This window comes from Hyla sarda, chromosome 8, assembly GCF_029499605.1.
Source record: "Hyla sarda isolate aHylSar1 chromosome 8, aHylSar1.hap1, whole genome shotgun sequence".
Taxonomy (NCBI): domain Eukaryota; kingdom Metazoa; phylum Chordata; class Amphibia; order Anura; family Hylidae; genus Hyla; species Hyla sarda.
This window is the reverse complement of record NC_079196.1, coordinates 84,928,404-84,955,746: the sequence shown is the minus strand read 5'-3', so window position 1 is coordinate 84,955,746 and position 27,343 is coordinate 84,928,404. Positions and strand designations below refer to the sequence as shown.

Here is a 27,343-nt window from a genome sequence, read left to right as displayed (position 1 = left end):
GTCCGGAGCGGCGGGGACACGTGAGTACTACCTCCTATACCAGTGGTCTTCAACCTGCGGACCTCCAGATGTTGCAAAACTACAACTCCCAGCATGACCGGACAGCCAACGGCTCTCAGGGCATGCCGGGAGTTGTAGTTTTGATACATCTGGAGGTCCGCAGGTTGAAGATCACTGTTGGGTGCAGAATATTTTTTTTCTATATTTTGCACCTTTAAAATTGGGTTCGTTTTATATGCCGGTGCGTCCTATAGGGCGAAAAATACGGTAGGTAAATGCATTCATGGAAATGTCTGACTGGACCTGTAAGATTCACACTGTATTTTGCACTTCATTGTTACCTTGTATTGTTATCACCTTATTATAAACATACAGACTAGTATGGATATACACTTGAAATATTTCCATTTATTTGCAGTGTATAATAGCACAGTAGATGGCTGAAGATGGCACATGAACACGATTCACATCACCTGGGCAGACATGGTATACTGAACTAAGGGCCTGCTCGTCCGATAATCACCCTTTGTAATAGGCCAAGCAACCAGCTCTTCCATTGACAGTTACTGCAAACTGCCCGTAAACTTACATTCAACTCTGCAGTAATTTGATGGGCCATAGCTTTGTGTTTTTTGGCTACAATTCGAAAAAGTGCCCTTCTGAACACCGCATCAAGCTTTGACTTTCGACCACAGTTACTTCTACCTGCAGATGTTTTGACAGTCTTTGCATACTGAGATGTGATCAAGGAAACAGCAGGCCTCAACACACCCAGCAACTCGGGTCACAGATGCCCCTACCAGGCATGCAACAGCAATCATTTCCCCTTGGAATTCTTTCTGGTCTGACATATCACGGCCCTAAAACAAATAAACTAATTTTTAGAGCAACACAAGTAAAGACGTTTATCAAGATGATGGTAGGTGTGTCAGGAAGAGTCAACTTGACTGTAAAACAGGGGTGTTGCAGTTGTTTTGTCCAACCCCTAATGAGATATATGTGTCAGCATCACTTTACTTTATTATACTTTTGCTTTTATTTCCAATAATAGAAAATAAGTTATATTTACGCAAGTGAATTTTGTTAAAATGAAAATACACATTAAAGCAGTAACACATATTTTACTTTGATTTTATTCAACATGTTGGGTTGTGTCTAATTTGACATTTGGGCACAGACTGAACTCCGGGTATGTTACGGTAGTCCTCCATAAATCTTTACAGCTTGAATTAAACAGAACGGGAGTAAACTTTCAGTGAAAATATTGGCATCCTTCCTGTATTCAGGGCTCTAGTTTTACCTTTACTGACACATTGTAGTGATTATATAACCAGATTTATGTGTGCCTCCAGTGAAATGAAGGATCAGAGACTAGAGTGAGGTTGGCTGAAGAAGCAATCACGCTTACGGAGAAGTAGATTAATAAAAACTCATCTTTTATAAAATATTGAGCTGGAAGTAACTTCTAGAAGCAGGAATTGCGATCTACTGTTCACATGGGGCAGATGCGCTGTGGATTTTTCTCTGAGGATTTGAAGACGGAAAAATATGCAACCTGAGTACCAGCAAAGTGAATGAGATTTTCCACAAATTTCATCCACATGCTGCATAAAAAACCTGCGCAGAATCTGCATGAAAATTGACCTGTGGGGCAGATTTTACATTTGTTGTAGTAATTTTAATAATTTATTTCTCAGACTTTCCTCACTTACTTCAACCATAAAATAAAACTCTGCAATACAGTAAATCCGCAATGAAATGTTTTGTTGTAAATTTCGCTGCAGGGGAGAATTTTTCATGCTTTTATGACTTTTATGCTGATCTAAAGTGAAGGTGCTCTTTACAATGTATGCCAGTTTTAAAATAATAGTAAACAGTTGTAAAATAATGGTAAATCTGCCAAGCTGAGGAAAGACAAATGCCCTCTCTTTAAAAAAAAAAAAAAAAATTTTTGTACAAAACAAGGATTGCAATTTTTTTTATTCCAAAAAATAGCTCACCAGTTTAATAAATCCCTCATATTGTCCGTTTCTTTTTCAAGTTGGTTAAAGGGGTACTCCTTTTTTTTTTTTTTTTTTATCAACTGGTGCCAGAAGGTTAAACAGATTTGTAAATTACTTCTATTAAAAAATCTTTACCCTTCCAGTATTTATTAGCATCTGTATGCTACAGAGGAAATTCTTTTCTTTTTGAATTTCTTTTTTGTACACAGTGCTCTCTGCTGACACCTGATGCATGTATCAGGAACTGTCCAGAGCAGGAGAGACTCCCCATAGCAAACCTATGCTGCTCTGGACAGTTCCTGACACGGACAGAGGTGTCAGCAGAGAGCACTGTGAACAAGACAACAAAGACATTTAAAAAGAAAAGAATTTCCTCTGTAGTGTACAGCTGCTAATAAGTACTGGAAAGGTAAAGATTTTTTAATAGAAGTAATTTACAAATCTATAGTGCATTACTCCTCACAGGGCCCTTGTGAGAAAAAACACATATATTAAATGTACAAGATCCTAAAATATAAAAATATAGATGGCAGTCACACGCCATCTACACGAGGCAAGTTCCATCTACCCAGCGTGCAGTCTCCGGCTTCCAAGTCCAGCGGTGAGGAGATCGATACCATCAGCGCCTGCCAGCGCTTGGTCTCCTGACAAATCTACCATCGGCGCTTGCCAGCGCACGGTCTCCCGGCGATTCCATCATCGGCGCCTGCCAGTGCCACCAGCCTGGGACGACCATCACCGCATAACATCTGGATCTTGAGAGTTAAAGCCACAGCACCATCTAAGACCGCTGACTGTGATATCTAGGCACGGGAGCTGACAGAGCCACATCATCCAGGACCGGTAAAAGAGTATCCACTTTGATTTATAGTTGCCACACATTTATATTTATACTGCATCTTCACAATACTGTAAAGACGTTATATGAATTTGTCTACATAGAGCTATCTTATATGCCAGTGATATTTTATATTTTTATATTTTAGGATCTTGTACATTTAATATATGTGTTTTTTCTCACAAGGGCCCTGTGAGGAGTAATGCACTATACATTTTAAATAAATAACCATTGAATTATTATTGGAGTACGACCCAATTATCTATTGTCTATTTAATCAAATCACACTACCTTGGAAGGTCCGGGCAATATTTTTCTACACATATTTCGTTATTTTTTGCAGCTGTGGTATAGTTGCATGCCCTGTTGACCTCAGGTAGGGTTTACACATTAATTGTGAGCTGCACTTGCACCTTTTTTCCTTTTCTTCTAATTTACAAATCTGTTTAACTTTCTGGCACCAGTTCATTTAAAAAAAAAAGTTTTCCACCAGAGTACCCCTTTAATTCACACCAATATCCTCAGAAGCTAAATCTGCAACAAATCTAAAAAGCATTCCAGCAAGTAAAAATACACTAGTTGTGTGGGAGAACAGCACTCAGCTATCTTCAACAGTTTCCTAGATGATGAATGGTGCCGTCCCACCGCTCTATTCAGTGGGGAGAGTCAAGTTCCCTGTGGATAGGAGATCTGTTTTTTTAGCCTCTGGCATACCCTTTAATTGTTACTGTACAGCTTTATGGACCTCCACATTTTTAGTCTCAATATTTTGTAACAAAGGCCACAAAGTGCATTCTAAAATGTAATGAACATTGTTTAGTGGGATTCTGCCAGTGAGATCATGTTGGTTTTAGCCCTGGCTAGCTGATGAGGGCAGGTTGTACAAGTGCAGTTGCTTTCTATAGTAATGAACAGGGGTCAAGTCCTAGGGGAAAAAAGTGTGGGAATGGTGTTCCTGCTGTGGAGAAAGTACAGGAACTCAGTTTCCACACATTCCTGCAGGACTTGAGCCCTGGTAATTAATATTAGTAACATAAGGTGTTTGAGCCTGGCTTAAAATATTTTTTGAACAATATTTGCATATGGAATTATTGCTTACAGGGGTATTCCAGCTTTAGACATTTTATCCAAAATGTCTGATCGTGGGGGGCCCGTCGCTAGGACCCCCCGTGATCTTCCTGCAGCACCCGCATTATGTGCGGAGCTGCGTCCCCAGGCTCGGAAAACGTAAGTTTTCGGGACTGGAGACGTGACGTATTGCCACGCCCCCCTTGTGACGTCACGTCACGCCCCCACCCTTAATGCTTATGGGAGGGGGCTTAACGGCCGTTACGCCTCCTCCCATAGACATGAATGTAGGGGGCATGATGTCACAAGGGGGCGTGGCGTTACGTCACATCTTTTATTTCCGAGTCTGGAGACGCAGCTCTGCACATATTTCGGGTGCTGCAGGGAGATCACGGGGAGTCCCAGCAGCGGGCCCCCCGCGATCAGACATCTTACGTTTTTTTCCTGTACTCAAAACCGTGATTGACCACAGTTTTGTCTCCAGGTTAAAAACCTTACTGCAACTGCATAAGTTTTTTTTTAACATGGATGTCAATGGGAAACGCACATGTATACGGTTCCATACGGGAAACCGTAAATGGTTTTTACTTTGCACATGCACATTTGCATCCCAAAGTTGAAATTTTCAAAAAATGTATTTATTTTAAATAACATTTTCAAAAACGTGTTTTTTTATTTTTATAAAACCGGACGGAACCGTATGCACTTTTAAAAACATTTTACAGTTTTAAAACGCATATGGTTACCTTTTTTCCTTATGTTTCCATACGTTTTTTTTTGCCATACAATTTTCTTTAGTAAAACTGATTGAAAACAGTATGGCAAAAACAGGGTGTGAACCCAGCCTAAAAGTTGTTTCGTAGCACTTATTTTATCCCAGACAGAAATTTTTGCTTGTAGAGTAGATAGGAAAAATAGACCATCGATTCCAGGCGTTGCTGGCTCAAACATTGTAAAAGATCCACGTATGCATCACTTTTATTGTAATAGAAAATTATAAAATAAAACAAAATGGATAAAGTGTTTCAAGGGTAACCCTCTCTTCCTCAGATCAGAATCTTTCATTTTTCAGAATTTTAGTTTGGACACAATATCTGGACGTCTACTGGTGTTACTGAACTGGATTATTATTGCCCGAAAACAGTCTAGGATACATTCTTCCGTGCTTAGAATACCATGGAGTTAATGCAGAATTTACTATGATAGCAATTTGCCAACCTATTATAAACTGAGCTATGCCGAATGCAACTGTATACAGTAATCCTACAATTGTAATTGGTTCCAGGATGAACATTGTATGTTAAATCCATTGTATGTTAAATCCATTGTATGTTGAGATTATAACCCTATGGAAAACTGGTAATTTGTTCCAAAGTCTCCAATATGTCAACCCAAAATAAGAAAAAATAAAGATCGATGAAGAATGGCAAGAAAACTTTTACAGATAAAGCAAGTCCTCCCATACAAAAGTCAGAAACTCAAAACATAGGAGGTATATATTTAAGTATATATTTATACATAGGTGCACAAAATGAACAAAACCATTAAGAACAAAGAACAAAACCATGAAAACAGGATTTTCGCAAAAAAACATAATGAATATTTACTGCAAATCAGTGAGACTTCTGCTGCTGTCTTTCAGAGACCAGTTCAGAAATTTACCTTGGCTCTACCTTGGCAAGTTCCACTCTCATGTCATTTTCACAACAATGGCAGTGTTCCCCCACATTAGGCATGCAGTGTTCCCCCACATTAGGCAGACAGTGTTCCCCCACAGTAGGCAGGCAGTGTTCCCCCACATTAGGCATGCAGTGTTCCCCCACATTAGGCAGACAGAGTTCCCCCACATTAGGCAGGCAGTGTTCCCCCACATTAGGCAGGCAGTGTTCCCCCACATTAGGCATGCAGTGTTCCCCCACATTAGGCAGACAGAGTTCCCCCACATTAGGCAGGCAGTGTTCCCCCACATTAGGCAGGCAGTGTTCCCCCACATTAGGCATGCAGTGTTCCCCCACATTAGGCAGACAGAGTTCCCCCACATTAGGCAGGCAGTGTTCCCCCACATTAGGCAGGCAGTGTTCCCCACATTAGGCAGGCAGTGTTCCCCCACATTAGGCAGGCAGTGTTCCCCACATTAGGCAGGCAGTGTTCCCCCACATTAGGCAGGCAGTGTTCCCCCACATTAGACAGGCAGTGTTCCCCCACATTAGGCAGGCAGTGTTCCCCCACATTAGGCAGGAAGTGTTCCCCCCCCCACATTATGTAGGCCAGTGGTCTTCAACCTGCAGACCTCCAGATGTTGCAAAACTACAACTCCCAGCATGCTGGGAGTTGTAGTTTTGCAACATCTGGAGGTCCTCAGGTTGAAGACCACTGATGTAGGCAGTGTTCCCCCACAGACAAACAGCCTCCAGCCATATACAGTGTATGGCTGGAGGCTGTATGCCTGTGTACTGCCCACTTCAGTGCTCCGACCACCGCTCCGGCTATAGCAGTAGGTCTCAGGACCGGTGGTCGGAGCACCGAAGATGACGTGCCGCTGGCCAGCGCGCGTCTTCCTCCTTCTCTATCCCCCGGCCCTGCATTTTTAAACTTAACGCTGGGCAGCAGGGAGTTAATAGTGATGGGGGGAATTGCCCGTCGCTACAGGACAGGCAAACACCGACTGCAATTGCTTGGCCTGTCCTGTTGCGACCTCCCCCGCCGAACCCACGGGACTGACTCACCGAACCCCTGGGGTTCGATCGAACCCAGGTTAAGAACCAGTGGGCTAGAAGCTTCACATCAGTTTATACATGATGGGCAGGTGCTTCTTCCTTTTATCTTATGCACAGTGTATCAAATACAAAGAGCAGTACAGGACCACTATATACTATAGGGAGGTACTACTAGACCACAGATCAGAGCTTGCATTTCAGTAATACAGGGGTTTTACCAGTGAAATGCCTACTCTGAGTGGTCAGATCTTCCGGCTGTTTATACAAGCCATGGATCAGAACTGTTTTTGACATTGTATGCAGAGTATGGATTCAAGTTAATATGGTCGAGGAAAGACGACTGGATGTTGAAAATATTGTAACCTGAGGCCATTGTAACTTTGTAACATTGTAACAACTAAAGACTAACCACACTTTACATATTCACATGACATAAGTGACTTGTAACGCAGGTCACCACAAGGACCTTAACTACTTCACATTAAATCAATTATACAGTAAGTTATACTAAGTAATCTAAGGTATAGACAGCACACATTTAAGAGGAGAAGAGTGCTTAGCTTTGTTGACTGAGACCTGACTTTCATTACATGTTTTCCATCTTGACGCAGACATTGATGATCAATAATCCTTGCTATACACAGCAGTGTTGTATATTAACCAAAGACAAATCACTAACTGACCTGATAGTAACAAGGATGGATGTGCTCACTGTTTGTTGTCTGGAAATATCTAAACAGGATTATGCATCTCTGCTAACACTGGAATACACTTGAGTCTATATTATACGAAGGCTGAAGCCCTTGGTCTTGCGTCCATAGCCCCAGGTCTGCCTTAGGCTCGCTCGCTAATAAGGTTCCAGGACACTTGTTCTGGATCCCCAGGTGATCGGGTGCTACTTTCAGGTTTATGACACACGTGCATACAGGTGAAAGCTGCCTGTCAGAGTAAGCCCCAACCACGGTGACAGTCTCTCTCTTAATTTCTACTGAAGGATAAAACAGAAACGTTGTGTTGGGGATTCTTTGGCAGAGTCTGAAGGTACATGCACAAGACATGCTATAGATGTCTTCCCCCCGAGGGGGCGTGGCCTGATGCCGGAGTGAGCAGACGTGTGCTCTAAGAGCTCCTGCTGCAGTTTACCCTGAAGTTTCACCCTTTCCTGCTTTCACCTACCCCTGGGTGCCGGATCATGGGGAGAGGCTGCTGCTGCAGGTCCAGTATTCCTCCGTGGTGCAGGCGGTCTCCGGTGCTCACGGCCTGCGGTGCTGCGCTGTGGGGTGAGAAGGTGGTCCGGAGTTAGAGAGTGCTGCTGCCGGGGGACCCTTTGTGACTGGGCTGCGTGGCAGTGGCTGTGGAGGAGTCTCTGCTGGCTCTTCTTGGCTTCTGGACCTCCGGGTGTCTTGAAAAACGGGCGCCATCTTAGGCCTTCATGGGTGGGGCCTTCTTGTGGTGCGGCAGCTGACGTCATCCTGGGGACTGTGCTGGAGCCTTCTGCATCTCCCTGCTCATCGCTGCAAGCTCCTGGTTCCCTGCAGGGGTTCTTGTGTGAGTACATCTGCCCTGACTGGCCCCTTGCTGGAACCTGTGGTGCGATCTCTCTCCTCTGTGGACTGCCTGCCCCCTGAGGTAACTCTTCCTGCCTGCTTAATACCACTAGTGACTGTCTACCTTCTCTCTGTGGGTTCCTGTCCTGCTGGGACTTATGGTGCTCCTTTTGCCCTCTGAGGACTGCCTGACCCTCTGGATGACACCTATTGCCTGTCATACATACATGGTGTTTCTCTACCTGCACTCTCTGTGGCCCTGACTTGCTGGGACTTGTGGTGCCTAAGCTGTCTTCTTAGGACTGCCTCCCCCTGGGGTTGCTCTCTGTTGAGAGCCTGCTGGGACTTTTGGTGCTCCCCCTGTCTCCTGTGGACTGCCTGGTCCTCTGACTTACACTCACTGCCTATTTTATATGCCTAGTGCTTTTCTACCTGCTCAACGTTTGGCCCAGGCCTGCTGGGACTTGTGGTGCCTCTGCTGTCTTTGATGGGCTGACTCGTCCCCTAAGGTGCCTTCCCCTGTCTGTTTTCTTTACCTGGTGCCTCTCTGCCTGCTCTTTGTGCTGCCCTGAACTGCTGGGCCTGGTGGTGCCTAAGGACAGCTATATTTATAGAGATGACCTTCACTCCGTGGACTGTGTTTCTAGTGCTTCTCTACCTGCTCCCTGTGTGGCCCTGATAACAATGGGTGGCCCCCGTGGTAGTCAGAGGAACAAGAAGTCCAAACAATATGCTGATGCCTTGCATCCAACCAACGAAGAGGCCTCTTCTGATAGGGGGTCCTCCCGTTCCTGTGGCCCCTAACAGCAGGATCCTGGAGCTCAGACCCCACTTGCTACTATGGTCTCTGCGCAAGCGGCGAAAGTGCTGAGACAGTTTTCCAGACCTCAGGATCGTTCCGGGGGTGACTCCCCTGACCAGCCTCTGTCACTACCTGGGGGGTCTTAGGCCTCCCAGCAACAACTTTCCTGTGAAAGGCCTGTCTACGATGCTACAGCTATGGACCATCGGTTTGCAGAACGGCTGGCTGCCTTTACCTCCTGTCAATCCGTTATAGTGACCGAAGTTGATTAACTGCGTCAGGAATTTGTTATTCCGCGACATGAGACCCAAAAGTTTTGTTGCACAGAGGAGGTGGAGGTGGAGCGCAGGGCCTCTACGCTGGAAGACACTGTTCATCCCCTGCCAGACAGGGTGGACTCTCTACAACGCCAGGTTGCGGGAGTATTGAGCCGTATGGATGACATGGAGAACCGCTTGAGGCCTTGTGGGCCTTCCTGAAAAGGTGGAAGGGAATGACCCTGTGTTGTTCCTTGAAACTTGGCTGAAAGAGATCCTTCCAGCGGACACCTCCTCGTCCTTTCCTTGCCAAACTCCTACACTTCAAGGATAGGGATGTTGTTCTCCGTGCAGTATGTCTCAAGGGAGAGGTCATTTGCGAGGGGAGCAGAGTGTCATCTATGAACAGAAGCTTCATGAGGCAGACTAAAAACTAACCTCCAGAAAAACCTCCAGAATGTTCTCTGCCCTGAACATTTAGTTAATCTTGAAATTCTTGTAATCCAACACGTGTAGATTATTCAAATTGTTTTCAAGTAAACAATGAAAACACATTTCTTTTTTCAAAGAAACACAGTCACAGCAGTCGGCACTCCAACCCCGTAGAAAGTCCTGACTAATAAGTTACACAATGGAAATAGCAGCAGTGATCGGGGAAGTGCGGGGTGCGTATTCTTAGAAACACAATTCAAACAAATCCAGCACAGTAGAAAATGAAATCACACTCACCGCTCCCGAGAAAAAAAAAAAGGTTTATTCAACTTAAACAGGTAAAGTGCCTGGTGCTATACATGGACGAGACGTGGCTCTTACAAGAAAATGGGTGACAGCTGTTGCGCGTGCACACAGGCAAGCTTCCTTTTTTTTTTTTCCTCGGGAGCGGTGAGTGCAATTTCATTTTCTACTGTGCTACATTTCTTTTTTAATGTTGTATTGTTAGTTGTTTTTATAGCCTGGCTTACTTCAGAACTTATCAGATAGGTTGTATTTTTATATCATGACCATGAGAACTTAAAGTGGGAGATAAAAAAAAGCGTGTTTTACTATTAATAACTAACTGCTACCAGTTAGTTATTGATAGTTGTCTAAGGAATGATCTGCCATGCTTAATGCACTTGGGCAAACAAATGATCAAGATCCAATGCTGGCAGCTCCCTGTGCAATTAACCAATTCAATCCAATAGCGAAATATTTGCAGCACTTACTTGGTTTTCCTTGGTGCAATACATATTTTTTTTATTTAGTAATCCATATAGCAGAATAAGTAATGAAAGAACCAATAATGGCAAGGGGCTGTTTTGAAAACTAACTCCACTTGCTGATGCCCCTTTGCAAATGCCGACCGGGAGACAAGTCCGGAGATGCTGCAGACCATGGCATTATGTTAAGAGCATTCAGGCTGCTCACAGTAGCATAAGCAAGAGTAGCCTAGTATTATCATTGTTAAAGGGGTATTCCGGGCAAACACATTTTATCCCTTATCCAAAGAATAGGGGATAAGATGTCTGATCGCGGGGGGCAAGCTGCAGCACCCGCATTCTAAACCTCCGGGTTTCCGGGACTGGGGACGTGACGTCACATCACGCCCACTCCATTCATGTCTATGGGAGGGGGCGTGATGGCCGTCACACCCCTCCAATAGACATTAATGGAGGGGGCGTGGCGTGACGTCACGTCCCCAGTCCCTGAAACCCAGAGGTTTCCGAAACCGGAGATTATGCACCCGCATAGAATGCGGGTGTTGCAGGAAGATGTAAGGGGTCTCAGCAGCGGGCCCCCCGCAATCAGGCATCTTATCCCCTATCCTTTGGATAAGGGATAAAAATTTTTTGGCGCGGAATACCCCTTTAAGTTGAAAATGGCTCCTTGGGAAATATGGCCGTACCCCTGATTCCATGATCAAATCAATGTTAAGTCAAACTGTTAGTATACCTGGAATGAAGACTGAAGAAGTCAGGATACCACATATTATGCCACCCCACACCATAATCTCAGGAGTAAGGTCAGTGTGATGTTCCCTCACTTGGTCTTCAGATCAATCTCTGGCTATCATTAAAGAAGCACATTTTGCATCTGAGACATAAGAAGACCATTCCTAAGTAAATTGCTTGTTCTTTGACACTAACTTACAGTCAAAAAAACATAAAAGGCCTACTTTCAAACTATTATTTATTTGACTCCTTTTTACATAACACAAAATCAAGCTGGTGGTGCCCTGAGCTGCACGCCAGACACACCATCAGTCTTATATTCTATATATCATAGACCACATAGGAGTATTTTTTTCTACATGTCCAATCTTAAGAAAACTGTGTATGCTTTGGGACTAAGTAGCATTTAATAGGACATAAAAACAAAGGCATTTTAAAATGTATAATATCTTAAATTAAATGTGTTGAACAATTTGACTTGACAGTGATATTCCCGCCAAACAGGAAAGATCAATGAATATCATATTTAATAAGAATCACAAAAGAAAGAAGGAAGCGGAGCACTCACCATTCTGTTGGCAGATGAGTCACTTCAACCGGGTGATCTCTGGACCGGCCTAGGATCCATGCAGGGAGGCGGCAGCTGGCGCTTCGCCATTAGGCGCTTCGATAGGCTGCTGAAAGTCATATTTAATAAGATGCATGAGAAGTATTGAGACCATTATGAGTAATGGGTATATTTTGGTGCTTTATACCCGGAACATATGTAGAAAATAACCACAGGCATAACCACCTTGGACAGGAGGACTTCATATTTGTTTGCCCCTAACTTACAGGTTGTACTTTATGTGGAAAGGGGATCTCTGCATAGAATCTCTCCAACCAACCTGGGTTGTATTGCTAATTTCCAGGCTCCCCATAGCAGCTATATGAGCGCTGCACACTTACTGTACTTTATAGAGACTGTTACAATATTAGGCTAAATAACCAATATTATGTGAGCTATTACAATATGTGTTAGCTAGCTTTTTATTTTACCAAATGCTTTAGATTAAAATCATACCTTCTGCCAAGAGTCAATTGTAAGTCCGAAAGAATAAGTGTAGAAAATCCTCTTTTAACCAGTTCCTACCCTGAAGGCATGGAAAGGTACATGGCAAATCCCTACATGACAATCAGAGTCTAAAATAATGACGGGCCCAGTTATCTCTCCTGCTCCTGTCTGCTCTTCATATGTAAACAAGCTGAGCGATCCTAAGTATGATAAATCTATCCCCAAGCAAAGAACATCATTCCACAATCTATCTGAACAGCCTAAACCAACAATCATTTCTTGCAAATTACAGCTGTAAAACCTTTGGAGTGACTCTCGCCCGCACGTCCAGCTGCGCTTCTAAATCTCCCTGTAAAACTAGAAATTGATTTTCCCTTTCTTTATGCCAGCCTTAATTCTAACACGCTCTCTGTGGGTAGGCGGATAAATGCAGAAATGTCCAGATTTACTGATTGTTTCACTATCGGTAGCTATTTGTCTGTATTTTGTCATGTATTTTGAGTGACATGCTTGAAGCGGAGCGATCTGTTTGATTTGTTCCTTATGATTTCACAGACACTCTCACCTGGCATCCAAAAAAAAGCACAGTCTTTGGAAAGACATTGAAGGAAAATACAAAAACGTAATTAATGTCTTTGCCGCTCCAAGCACTTCAGAGGCCACGATTTATATTCATTTAGGAATGACGTTTTATGCAGTAAGGCTTTAAAGGAAAATTGCACATAAATCTTTTTTTTTTTTCTTTAGCTAATTCCCCCAAAGCTTCAGAACTGTGTTGGCTCCACATCAGGGACTTCTAGAGTTTGAAGCTTTTCTGGTTTTGAAAACAAGAATAAGACAACAACACTACACAGGCAAATCCTTGGCGGTCTTGGACATAGGAATTTAGATGAAAAAAAATTAGATTCATCTTATTTCATATGATTCCATTGCATTTTAAATATTAGGCTTACCAGGTTCATCCAGACTTCAACATCATTGCTAATTTATTTTTAGAGGCTGTTAAAATCCTACTTACAAACTATGACCTTGTGTTTAAATGAAGAACATATGCAGAGCACAGAAAATGGATGAGCAGAAAGATACTGTATGTTCCTGGATGACAGTGGCCCTTGAACCCTATTTAAAGGGGTACTCCACCCCTAGACATCATATGCCCTATCCAAAGGATAGAAATAAGAAGTCTGATCGCGGGGGTTCCGCCGCTGGGGACCCCCGCAATATAGCATGCAGCACCCACCGTATCTGCTTCCGGAAGCTCTGGAGATTTTGTTTCCTTACCACGGGGATGGAAGATCGTGATGTCACGACTCTGCCCCGTGTGATGCCAGGCCCCTCCCCCTCAATGCAAGTCTATGGGAGGGGGCGTGGCAGCCGTCACGCCCCCTCCCATAGACTTGCATTGAGGGGGAGTATAGGGGCTAAGAAATCTAGGGGTGGAGTACCCCTTTAAAGGAGTAGTCCGGCGTGCACTTTTCCAATTTTATCACACGGAGCTTCAGCCTATCACTGGCCGCAGCGATGTTCCGCCCCGGCTAGTGATAGGCTGAAGCTCCGTGTGACGTGCTGGGCTAACAGGAAGTAAGAAGAATACAGCCCGGGGACCGAACACCTGTACCGGGGGCTCGTTGGCAGGTAAGAGAAAGTTTGTTTTCTTTTATTTTGCAGCCCGTACGGGATAAAATGAGAAAAGTGCATGCCAGACATATCCTTGAAGGGAGACTCTGGCTTACAGATGAAAATAAATTATTTGTTTACTAAAGACAAAGAATGTCACCCACTGTGTCTTCTCTTCAAAGTGAGACTGTCACTGTGGATGTCTGTTACATACTGCAGAATAAATCTATGTAGATCCAATTTTCCAGCTCTTTAATACTTTATTTAAAACATATTAAAACCTTACTTGCCAATATAAAAAGAAATGCCAAGGCATTTCAAGTGTAGGACTGGAGTGCTTTGAATCTGTACCCTTTGTTTTGTCTTTATTTCCTGTTGCTATTTTAACTCTCTCTGACCTTGACTTTGGCTTTCTTACTGGATTTCACTTCTGTCACACTCCTTAAATTGGTTGCCTGGGGCCTGTTGTCTACTGGTTCCAACCTCTGGACAATCTATTGGCTATTCCTTTGTCTCATCTGTCAGCTTGTCGCATCCTGACTTGTTCTCTGTTGTAAAACCTTAGTTAGAGTCTGCACTTTGCTTCTGTTCCATCAGCACTCCTGCCATCAGTTGGGGACTATTCTGGGGACCACAACCCAGGAATCTGTTGGGGAAAGCTCATACCTCCTGACAAGGGTTAAAGGTGATGAATGGGGAGATCACCAAGACTACATATCTTAGTCTAGCCAGTGCCAAACCGATAGAATTAGCCGATGTAACGCCTATTATTGTCAAACATTGCCAGCAGTCAGTCAGCAAGATATGCTCTATCATTCAATTCTTTCGCCTTTGCTAAAAGGAGTGGTCCTGATAACAGTGATATCTTAGTAGATTTCTACATATATCCTCTTGTTTTTGTAGATTCAGCACAGGAAAACTTTCATAAGTGATAAAATTGTACTAATTCAGCCTTAGGGACTCCTTCCATGCATACTTAGAACTGATGACACACCCTTACCCTATATATCTTTTGCATCCATCACATTCGGCCTTGTCATTTCGTACTTATGTAACATGTTCACACAGCTCATCTCTGTATTGCACTTTCTGATTCTGGTTATCATTTGTCCTAGCGCCGCCGAGGGACCCATTTATGCCTATTGAACCACTGACGGTATCCTTTATTGTTCCATTTAAGTTGGTAGCATTACTTACATTACAGTAGTTCCACTTGGACTTTCCTTCTTCTTGTTTCTACAGCTCATCTCTATCTAAGACTCTTTAAGAAAAAAAAAACAAGTCAGATCACAAACTAGACACTGAATCGTAGATTTTGAATTCCACATATTTGCACAGACATCAATTTTATGGTCCTCAAAGCCCATAAGAAAGGTGAAGCTTGTTATCTTGTGACTAGCTGCTAAGAATGAAATGACAATAAAAGCTGAATACAAAAAGGAATGCCCTCTATTCATAAGACGAGAAGGATTCAAGGACTGAGGTGGTATACCAGCTCCATTTTCTGACTCCTTACAACGAACTTGTGTGAGATCACACCCTGATCCTTTCTGAGAGCAGTAAAAGCTGCGGGCCATGGTATTCCTTGGAAGGGATGAGAGGACGCGCACTCTCCTGAGAAATGCCACTTCAAGTTGTGCCGGGTGCATCACACAGATGTGTCACAGAGTGTTAAGAGTTTTCTGCCTCTAAACTGAGATGTGCCTTTCACCATTAAAGTCACGAGTCAATTTTTTCTTATGATGTTTTGCTTTGGCAAGCTTGGTGTAAAGCTATAGTCACTTATTGGTTAGTTTCAATGTGAATTAAGGTCATGTCCCACCAGCTCTTGAAGATACTGCTCTTTTATCATGAACAATGAGTTGGCCTAGACCTTTTTTATTGCAAGGCTGTATAATATAAGCTACAAATCTGGGTCTTGAAACAAATGTAGATTGATTTTAGAACAGTAGGAGGTCACTTGTTATTACCTTCACAGTAGCTGAGATTTATAATTATTCAGGCAGCAGGGAGGCAGAGGGAATACTGTGTAAGAAAACCATCACTGTTCTTATGGTTTTATTATTGTAGTGTATATACATTCCTCTACATTCAATTGCAACATTTATAAAAATCACAGCATTGGTGGACATGTTAATGATATGCAAATCCTAAAAAAATAACAAATATTTAAAACACCTCAATTTACTTAGTATTAAGTATGAGTGCCACACGCAGAAATACACACATTTACATGCCTAGTAATGCTATCAGTGAAGTTATTAAGGGTTGTCTGAGGAATTTCCTGCCACGCTGAATGCACTTGAGAACACAAATTATGAAAATCTGCTGCTGACAGTTCCCCTTGCAATTCACCAATAGGTGCTCAATGGGAGAACAGTCCAGAGATTCTGGAGGCCAGGGCAGTACATTAAAGGGGTACTCTCGTGGAAAACTTTTTTTTTTTTAATCAACTGGTGCCAGAAAGTTAAACAGATTTGTAAATCACTTCTATTAAAAAATCTTAATCCTTCCAGTACTTTTTAGGGGCTGTATACTTAAAGGGGTACTCCGCCCCTAAACATCTTATCCCCTATCCAAAGGATAGGGGATAAGATGTCATATCACCGCGGTCCCACTGCTGGGGATCCCCGGGAACGCCGCTGCAGCACCGCGCTATCATTGCTGCACAGAGCGAGTTCACTCTGTGCGTAATGACGGGCGATACAGGGGACGGAGCAGCGTGATGTCATGGCTCCGCCCCTCGTGACATCACGGCCCGTCCCCTTAATGCAAGTCTATGGCAGGGGGCGTGATGACCCACGCTCCCTCCCATAGACTTGTATAGAGGGGGGCGGGCCGTGACATCACGAGGGGCGGAGCCATGACGTAACGATGCTCCGGCCCCTGTATTGCCCATCATTACTTGCAGAGCGAACTCGCTCTGTGCAGTAATGATAGCGCGGTGCCGCAGTGGCGATTCCCGGGGGTCCCCAGCAGCGGGACCGTGGTGATCTGACATCTTATCCCCTATCCTTTGGATAGTGGATAGAATGTCTAGGTCATGACCACAGTGCTCTCTGCTGACCTCTGCTGTCCATTTTAGGAACTGTCCAGAGCAGGAGAAAATCCCCATAGCAAACATATGCTGCTCTGGACAGTTCCTAAAATGGACAGCAGAGGTCAGCAGAGAGCACTGTGGTCATGGCATCAGAGGAAATGCATTTCTTTTTTGGATTTCTCTTTAGTATACAGCCCCTAAAAAGTACTGGAAGGATTAAGATTTTTTTTATAGAAGTGATTTACAAATCTGTTTGACTTTCTGGCACCAGTTGATTTAAAACAAAAAGTTTTCCACGGGAGTACCCCTTCAAGGCGATGCAGGCTGGTCACAGTAACACAAGCAACATGTGACCTGGCATTTTCATGTTGAAAAACAGAGATACTTTGGAGGAATCGATGTTCTACTGTTTCTATGACCAAATTAATGTAACGCCAATTTGTTACTATATCTGAGACACCCCACGCCATCTCAGGAGTAGGACCATTGTGACATTACCTCTTTATGGCATTGCCAACGTGGTCTCCAGACCTATCTTCAGTTGCCATTGTGTGTGAGACAACAGTGGGACTTATAATTGAAGAGGATAGACCTCCATTTTAGCCTCCATTGCTGTCTTGCTCTGCACCATGATGATCTTTGTGAGCAGTGGCTTGTAGTCACCTGTAGCTGGATGTCTGGCTTGTGGAACAATGTCACACAAGTGCCTTCTGATGGTTTGTTCAACGTCAGTGTTCAACGTCCTAAGATGACCTTCACCTCTGTGCCCCTCTTGCTGTTATTCCAGTTCCTCATTGGTCTCCCAAACACTGGAACATGCAACATGAACTGTGCTGACATCTCAGTGTTTGCACATAGTGACCGGTCTGATTAATAAACCAAGGTCTCTGAGCTCAATGTTTTTTGTTCCTCTCAGCTTGCAACAAGTGGTGATAACAGAGGTGAATGAGAATGGAAGCATAGTTGTGGATGGATTGAAGGGAAGCAATAGAGTTTGATGGAGAATCACAGAGAAGGATGTTGCAGTAGCCCAAGCAGGAGATGATACGAATATGTACCAATAGTTTAATTGAGATAAAGTTGAGCTCTAAGCAGATTTGAGAAATATTTTTATGGTAAAAGTGGCAAGAAGTGAAAAGGGTATGGATGGTTGGCCTGAAAAACAGTGCATAATCGAAGGTGATACCAAGGATGCAGACTTTTGGGACTGGGGTGAGAGTGAAGCAACTGTGATTAATAGATCAGTTGGGGAGGTGAAGTAATATAGTGAAAAGATAATGAATTCTATTTTTGTCAGGTGTTTAGTTTAAGAAAGCAGGAGGAGAAGAAGAAAGATATAGCTGACAGCCGGATTGAAGGGAGATAACATCTGGACCAGAGAGGTAGATTCGAATACAGGAGGGGGACTTTAAGCCATGGGATTTTAGCAGTTTTTCTGATGTATTGCAAAATTCTCCCTTTTGACTTTTTCAGTCCTGTTGTTGTCACCTGTGTGACATCCCAGTTAAATTTCCCGCCATGCCGAGTTACCGGTGGCTGGGCTTGCTTGTTTTGTTTGGGCATCCGGGGGGATTTTGTCTGCAGGATGATGATCATGGGCAGTAGACTAGAATTTGTGGGTGAGCAAGCATGTGGCACGGCTGGGCGTGTAATGCTGGCCGCAGGCATGTGAGTATTTTGATCAGCAAAGTATGACCTCTCTAGGTAAGGAGAGGTTGCTGCACCGGTGTGATTCACAGCACAGCCCACCTTCTGGCTCCAGTGTGGCAGTGTAACGGGGGCTAGGAGGAAGCAAAACTACTGCACAAACTAACCTGGATTTCACTGGTGGGTGCACTTCAGTAAGCTGCTACAGATTTGCCTGCTTGCTGAATCACATGGCGGGCACTGACATTTAGAGTAGTAGGAGGGGGAGGGGTGTTTGAGGCACAACACTCATTTATACAGTACATACGCTCATAGCATTATATATTGCACACAAGCTCATAGCATTTATATTGTACATACTCTCATAGCATTTATAATGTACATATGCTAATAACATTTATATTGTACACACTCTCACAGCATTTATATTGTACATACGCTCATAGCATTTATATTGTACACACGTTCAAAGCATTAATATTGTGCACACGCTAATAGCATTTATTTTGTACATACGCTCATAGCATTTATATTGTACATATGCTAATAGCATTTATATTATACATACGCTAATAGCATTTATATTGTACATACGCTCATAGCATTTATATTGTGCTCACGCTCATAGCATTTATATTGTACATATATTCATAGCATTTATATTGTGCACACGCTCATAGCATTTATATTGTGCACACGCTCATAGTATTTATATTGTACATACGCTCATAGCATTTATACTGTACATAAGCTTATAGCATTTATATTGTACATACGCTCATAGCATTTATGCTGTACATACACTAATAGCATTTATACTGTACATAAACTTATAGCATTTATATGGTACATACGCTTATACATTTTTATTGTCCATATGCTCATAGCATACTGTTCTTACGCTCGTAGCATTTATACTGTACTTATGCTCATAGAATTATATTGTTCATATGCCTGTAGCGTTTGTTTTGTCTATACACTCATAGCATTTGAGAAAACAAAAAACTTTGTGCTGTACATGCACTCATAGAATTATGTTGTACATACGCTTGTAGCATTTATACTGTACATACGCTAGTAGCATTTATACTGTACATATGTTCGTAGCATTTTTACTGTATATACGCTGCTAGCATTCAAACAGTAGATACACTGGGAGCATTCAAACGGTACATATGCTGGTAGTTTCATATTCTACATACGTGGTTTTACTGCAGATTTTGATACTGTACATATGCATAGCTTTTTTTATCATACATACAGTACATAGCTTTCTTACTAGTCTTACTGTATACTCTCACAGCATTTATACTGTACATGCACTAGTTCATAGCATTGACTTAGTGCATCGGTCGCAGGGTTTCGTGCATTGTTAATTGCTTTGTTAATTGCTTTTATGTGGTCTGTACATAATGTAAGGATTCCTCCTTTGGGATAACTCTGGGATCGTCCTGGACACTGCCACAGGACACGTTTCCTCACAATAAATCGTCAGACAATGGTTATTCATGCAAGTCTGGCACCTTGCCAGCTTTATTTAGACAGGTTGCAGGGAAAAAAACAAACATAACGCAGGAACAAAATAAAATCCTAGACCGTCTGATCACTGACTACACATATCAGCATGCCCTGACTACTAACTGGTGAGCTACCCTTAGCCAGTTAAACATGTGCCTCCTGCAACCTGCTACTCACAGTTCACACCGCTATGTGTTTCCTCAACAGGGCCTGTGTCTCCCCCTTACAGCTAGCCTGCTGTTTCCTAGGAAGAGCCAAGATTACACTGAATCTCTTCCTTATAAACACCTCCCCTCTCTGCTGCCTCACTCATTAAGCCACAGGTGGAGGTTACTCCACGGTGAGCCAAGGAAATACACCCTTTCCTTGCCACAGTATCGCAGTGCATAGGCTTCACAGCAGGTACATGTTCGTTGCGTTCTCACGTATTTACTTATAGTACTTATTTGATGCATGTTTACAGTGTTTGTTCGGTATATTATATAAAATATTGCTTTATATTTAGTACACAAGTTTATAGCATGTTTGTACTTTCATTTATTCGATGGACTGTTCCAACTTTTCTGGTATATGGTTAGCATGTTGGTGTGTACGGTTGGCAGGTTATTCTGTACATACGGTCAGCATGTTTTGTTCTGTGGGCACAATTAGCATGGTTATTCCGTGCATTCGATTAGGTTGCTTTAGGCTGTGCATGGTTAGCTCTTTAATCTATGCGCAAACGGTTAGCATGTTTCATTATGTGTATACGTTTAGCATGCTTTATTAGGTGCATGCAGTTGGAATGTTTTATTAGGTGCACACGGTTAGCATATCATATTCTGTGCAGATAGTTAGCATCTTAGTCTGAACATATGGTTAGCATGGTGATTCTGTTTTTATGGTTAGCATGTTGATTGGGTGCATTCGGTTTTGGTGTATTAGGGGCATTCGGGTATATAGCAATTATGTTTAGCATTGGTTTTGGGTGCACGTTTCTAACCTTTTACAGTACGCACATTTATATTACACGTTCACAGCACCCATTCTGGGAGTACATTCATAGCCCCTATACCGAGCACACGTTTCATACTGTCAGCCACGTTTGCAGTGGGGATTCACTATTAGTTATTGTCGCTTGCAAGTATCTCATGTTCATAGCATTTCATCATGCAGGTGGTCATAGCATTCATACAGGGCACATGTTCACAACATTCATTCTGTGCATACAGTCATATCAGTTATCATGCAGATTCTCAGTGTATTCACAGTGCAAGCAATTGTTTACTGCACTTTTGTAGCATTCAAGGGTTCATAGCATTCGCCTCTTCCGTCTATACGGTTTCAAAGCATTAGTCACATGGTGCATTCCACGCCTGCAGGGTAGTTGCTCTATATTAGTTATTGTTGCTGTTACATCTTCAGAGCAACATCACGACACATAGGAAGTGTATATCTGTCATGCCTGCCACGTTTACAGGAGGATGCACTGTGTTGTTATTGTTACTGACACATCTCGGGGCAATAGAGTTGTGATGTATAGGTAATTGTATACCCTTTACGTCTGCCATGTCTGCAGGGGGATGCATCACATAAGTTATTGTAACTGAGACGTTTTCAGAACAATAACCTCTTGACTTAGGTGGTCATTTACTGTTGTGCATGTCACGTCTGCAGGGGAATGCACCATATAGGTTATTATTACTGACTCGTTTTCAGAGCAATAATGTCACGATATTGGAGGTTGTATACCGTTATCTATGCCTCGTCTGCAGGGGGATGCAACACATAGGTTGTTGTTGCTGACACGCCTTCAGAGCAACAATATCTCAATGCAGTGCTGGTTTTACCCATTGTGTCTGCCACATCTGCAGGGGGGTGGACCCACTTAGGTTATTGTTACTGACACGTCTTCAGGCCAATAACATTTCATTATATAGATGCTGGTATGCTCGTGTTTGCCAAGGTGGTAGGGGGATGCTTGTCATGACCTGTTACTTACAGGAATAGGGTTATCACGAAGCCATACCAAATACTTAATGGTATTACATGCTAGCTCTTTTTAAGTTTTTTGGCCCTTTACAGGCATTTCCCCCATGGCTCCTTATAAGCTAATATGGCAAGGTTTGCCTCATTCACACAGGTATGGTTACACTGTTTGGCAGCCAGGGACTTGGATTTAACACAGTTACACATATGTCCCTCCACATTGTTGCATGGTTCGTCATGCGAGGGAGTATGGTATTTTGTAAACGCCATAGCCAATGTTGTCAAATGCCTGGGGTCAGGACGAGGTACGCAATAATCAGTTCTTGTTACTGCTGTTTTTTTGGCCCACTATAGGCATGCCCACGGTCACGGTTTTGGGCACACATCTAACCGCTGTAAGTATGCTTATGAATATTTGTTGTTACTGTTATTATTATGAATATTGTTGTTGTTCTGTTCCTCTTATTTTGTATCATTAATACTGTGATTAGTCTCAGGTATGTCCCTTACACTTATAGCCATGACCACAAACCGTATTTTCTTCAGCCTATGTTATCCTGTTGTGTACTTGATGTTTACACTTTTTTACCCATGCTGCAAGACTACCACTCTCTGAATTTCTTCCATGGGCCACTGACATCTAATAATGAGTTGCCATTTATTTATGCTTCTGACATATGATTCAAGCTTGTATGAATTTCCTGCATGACTGATTGGTCCAACTATTCTACCCTACCATATGTCCTGGGGAAAGTCATTGTTAGGTCCCAAGCCTAGTGCTGCAGTCTAGTGACACTTCAGTATTGTAACATTGTGGTTGCATAATTCAGTGACATCTGTTATAGTGGCTTTCAAGATGACATGTTAAGGTCACGAAATATTTGTAAAAATGATTGTATTAGGTAGTCCATATAGTGTGCTTAGTTATATTTCTATGGTATCCTGTAGAAAACCTTGACATCCCTGCTCTTTAGAAAAAAAATAATTTACTGTATATGATAGTAGTAACACTTGGTAAATTTAATAGCAAAACAAAGAACAATAGGTGAACAAAGGGAAGAACTGTAAGAGATATATCATCAATATCTTCTCACATTAAAGTAGTGATAGTTCTTGAAGAGCAATAAAAATCTTAAAGCAGTGATGTCAAATCATATAAGCCAAATAGAAACCTAAATGAAACGCCATAACAGGCACCCATAAAGTGTAAGTTGACACTGGGAGTCAAGGAAAACTGTGCTTATTGAAATGGAAGGCTTTCCTCCTCCTCTCTCTGCTCCAAAAAGCATTAGGGCATAGCTCTAGTTTTGTCCTGTGTTTTCAAATCAATAATAAAATTTATAAGATGAAAAGAAAAAAATTGCACTTATTGTCATTATTAATATATACAAAGTCTCATAACAGCATAATACAGACAATATGGTTTGCATATGTCCATGATAATATGGACTTGTTCAGAAACAGTAGAAGAGATAAAAAACTGTACATCAAAAAGCTTAAAAAAAATCCCCCCCTAAACCCCCCCCCAAAAAAAAAGGCAAACCAGCTGCAGAGCAATTATAGGTCATGAGGTAAGCAGCCTAGTCTAAACCGTCAACTCCTGAGAGACATTCTGGGGACATCAGCAATCACGTTGATGTCCACCATAAATCCTTCAGATGAACATGGCATCTGAAGCATTAGGGGGGACGTTGTGAAACTCACACACAGTAAGATTGCAGTGATCTAATGAGTCAAGATGGCGGCCAAAGCTCTGCTTACCTCCTCCAGGGCTGCACCAGTCCTCTTGTATGGTCTGCCTTCTAACAGACTATACAATTAGATTGTCAATATCACTTATCAGTGCTATGCCAATGCTTAGCACTGAACTGAACAATAGCAATCAATATATTGTTAGAAATAATCCCCTATGGGGACGTAAAAAAAAGTAATAATTAACTTATATAAATGCAAATAAGCCCCTCTCCCAATTAAAATGTAATCACCGTCTTTTCCCATTTTACAAATACAAAAAAATGACAACATTTTTTTATAAATTAATATAGTTAATATTGCCACATACGGAATTATTAAAAATTATGTAAATGATCCAACATTACAGATTTTTGGTCACATCACATAAAAACATGTTGATAAACAGCCAGCATATTTGAGGACAATATGGTACTGTAACACACATGACATCTTGTACAAATGCACCAATCTGTTCCCTTTAACCTCTTAATACAAGGCATGACCAAATGAGATGGAAAAAAGATCCTAATGACTCCCTGCATTTATTATTGATATCTGTACATGTATTAAGACTACTGGTAGTCAAGTAGGTTCGGGATAAAATAGAAAACTTGACAATGAAATTTGGTAATACCGATGGAGAAGTCGTGGCAATGGATCGTCACCTCCTCCATGAGATTACCCTGATCTGCTCCCCTGCAGGACCTGGCAGAAAAAAAGGATTTTCTGTAGCAGAACAGCAGCTCACTCTACAAAATAGAGATTGTTTTATGGAAAGAAGCTTCTATTAGAAATTTTTTGGGTTGAAAAGGAGATTTTCTTAAAGGGGTTATCCAGGAATAGCAAAAAGCAGCTAATTTCTTTCAAAAACAGCTCCCTGTCTGTCCCCACGTTGTGTGTGGTATAACAACTTGGCTCCATTCACTTCAATGGAACTGAACTGCAGAACCACACCCAACCTGGAGACAGACAGGGAGCGGTTTTTGAAAGAAATTTGCTCTGTTTTTCTATTCCTGAATAACCCCTTTAAATATGCCACCTGCATATTGGGTTTGCAATGCATGCCACATTAAAAGCAGAAAAAAGTTGTTGGTGAAAAAGAAATTTCCTTCAGCTGTTGAAATACACCACAAAAACAGATATCTCCCAAAAAAAAAAAAAAAAAAAAAAAAACACTACCTTAATTTTTCAACTAGACGTACTTGGTAAAGATAGGATTTTCAAAAGTAGGTTATTGTGGTCTTGTTCTGTATTTATTGCCCTATATTTGTCACCGAAGATATAACATTTGTGAGGAAATGCATCAGATTACGAAAATAAATAATTTTTAACAATCAATACTCCATGGTTTATTATTCGATTTTACTTAACTTCACTAAACACAAATGCTTTCAATTTATAATACAGTGTCTATATTCCTGAGGATCTCCCTGAGGAAGCCGTGGGGTGAAATGCATGTTGGGGTCTGGGGTGGAAGTCATGGTCACTTTCTTTTTTTGACTATGTCTGAAGTAAAGTATATACTTTTGTGGTATGCTTTGTGCTTTGTCTGCCTTGCAACCCTGCCTTTGATTCAGTTAGCACCTACTGGGTTGCCTTTGGCCACTAGTTATTTTTGTTATGATATAGCAATTTCTTTACTGCTTTCTATTTTATTTTAATACCTGATCATCTTTTGTCATGGCAGCATATGTCTGCTTGCCTGGCATTTTGGCATTGTTTAGGCCAGCTTTGCCTCTTTATTCAATTAACATCTTTTGGTAGCTATTGGATATTTTATACTTATGAATTGGTCTTTTTATATCTATTTTATAGTATCAGCCCTATTGCTTATTTGTATACTGTGTACCATATCTGATAATATTGTTGTGGCTTTCACCTTTATCCCCCACATGATGCATGTTTTTATCTTTTTGTAAGTGTTCTGAATAAACTTTTTACGTCTATACTTGTTATTGCCTTTATTCTTATAAATGCGGGTGCTTTAGGTCAGTGGTCTCCAACTGTGGCCCTCCAGATGTAGCAAAACTTCATCTCCCAGCATGCCCAGACAGCCGTTGGCTCTCCGGGCATGCTGGGAGTGGAAGTTTTACAACATCTGGATGGCTACAGTTTGGGACCACTGGTTTGGGCTAAGTTTCCACTTAGTTTTTTTGGGGCATGCCAGAAAAAAAAAGGGACCCTGAAGAGGACGCGCCGGAGCCCCGAGGTCATGTAAGTGATCGACGGGGCACACGGCACACCGTAAACGGCTATCCGGCAGCAGCTGAAGCAGTCTGCGCTGCCGGATAGCCGTTTATGCGATGGCCCCGACATACAAAAGCATCATATGTTGATGCTGCCTTCAAGATACGATGGCCTCTCATGATCGTATGTCGGGTCCATCGTAGGCCGAGGGGTCACTGTAATATATTGCATTTTAACATTATTTTTGTTTCAGGTACTGGGAACATTTGTATTTGTATTATGTCCTTACATATAATTATTATAATTATGATATCCATCCTGTCCTCCTCTTATTGCCCTCTTATTGCTAGTCTCCTGTCACAACCAGAATACCTGCATCCAGATATAATAAAAAAATGAATATTGACGTGTACAAAATAGGGAAAAATAAATGCTAATTGTACAAAAAATATTTACAACTACCAGCAATATAAAATATATACAACTACCAGCAACCCGCAAACCTATAGCCTAGGCTTATAAACCCTTCTGAACATTACAGAATTAATTACCGTATATACTCGAGTATAATCTGAGTTTTTCAACACGATTTTTCGTACTGAAAACCCCCCCTCGGCTTATACTCGAGTGAACAAAAAAATGCTTCTGGCTTAGCTGTGAGGGGATGGGCCAGGCCATCCATCTTCGGCCATCTATGCTGCAGGGACCGTCCCGTGGGGACATTCATGCACAGGGACATCACGGACGTCTGCTGCGCAAGGACGACCCTGCGCGTCATCGTCAACGCAACATCACTAGTCCGTGGCCGGCCTGGAGTGGAGAAGAGGGCCTCCCAGGGACAGCCTGGAACGACTAACCCTCCCCACCGGTAGGTCCCTGCAGCATAGATGGCCGAAGATGGACGGCCCGGACCAGCTCACTCTTCCACAACTGGGGAGGTGAGTAGAAAACAAAAGGGGGGTCTTGATGATGACGAAGGGATTGACAGGCGGTGATGATGAAGGGGGGGATGATGAAGGGGGGATGATGACGAGGGGGATGATGACGAGGGGGATGATGACGAGGGTGATAATGACGGGGTGATGATGATGCGGGTGATGATGATGAGGGTGATGATGGTGAGGGTGATAATGACGAGGGTGTTAATGACGGGGGTCTAGATGATGACGGGGGTTTGATGACATGGGGGGATGATGTGTTTCAATAACTTTTCCTAGGTTTTTGGGGTGAAATTAGGGGCCTCGGCTTATATTCGGAACGGCTAATACTCGAGTATATACGGTAAACATTAAAAACATAATAACACACATAAATCTTTAATCATGTATTCATTTTTAATATCCAAATTAAATTCATATATGATTTTACGCTTATTTCATTATTGCTCCCTGCTGGCTTTTTGATGTCCCTGCCCG

At 42.4% G+C, this 27,343-nt stretch overlaps 1 protein-coding gene across 4 annotated transcripts in view; it reads left to right on the top strand.

The window, feature by feature from the left end:
• The window catches only part of VWC2L (von Willebrand factor C domain containing 2 like), a 242,853-nt gene that overhangs the window by 115,849 nt on the left and 99,661 nt on the right, over positions 1 to 27,343 (top strand). The window contains exon 4 of one of the 4 annotated variants that reach the window (XM_056536070.1): positions 419 to 2,002. The exons of the other annotated variants lie outside the window; for them this stretch is intronic. Within the exon in view, the coding sequence (XP_056392045.1) occupies positions 419 to 444 (26 nt within the window). The 3' untranslated portion in view covers positions 445 to 2,002. Of the gene's footprint in view, positions 1 to 418; positions 2,003 to 27,343 lie in introns of those variants that run through there. 4 annotated transcript variants of the gene reach the window in all.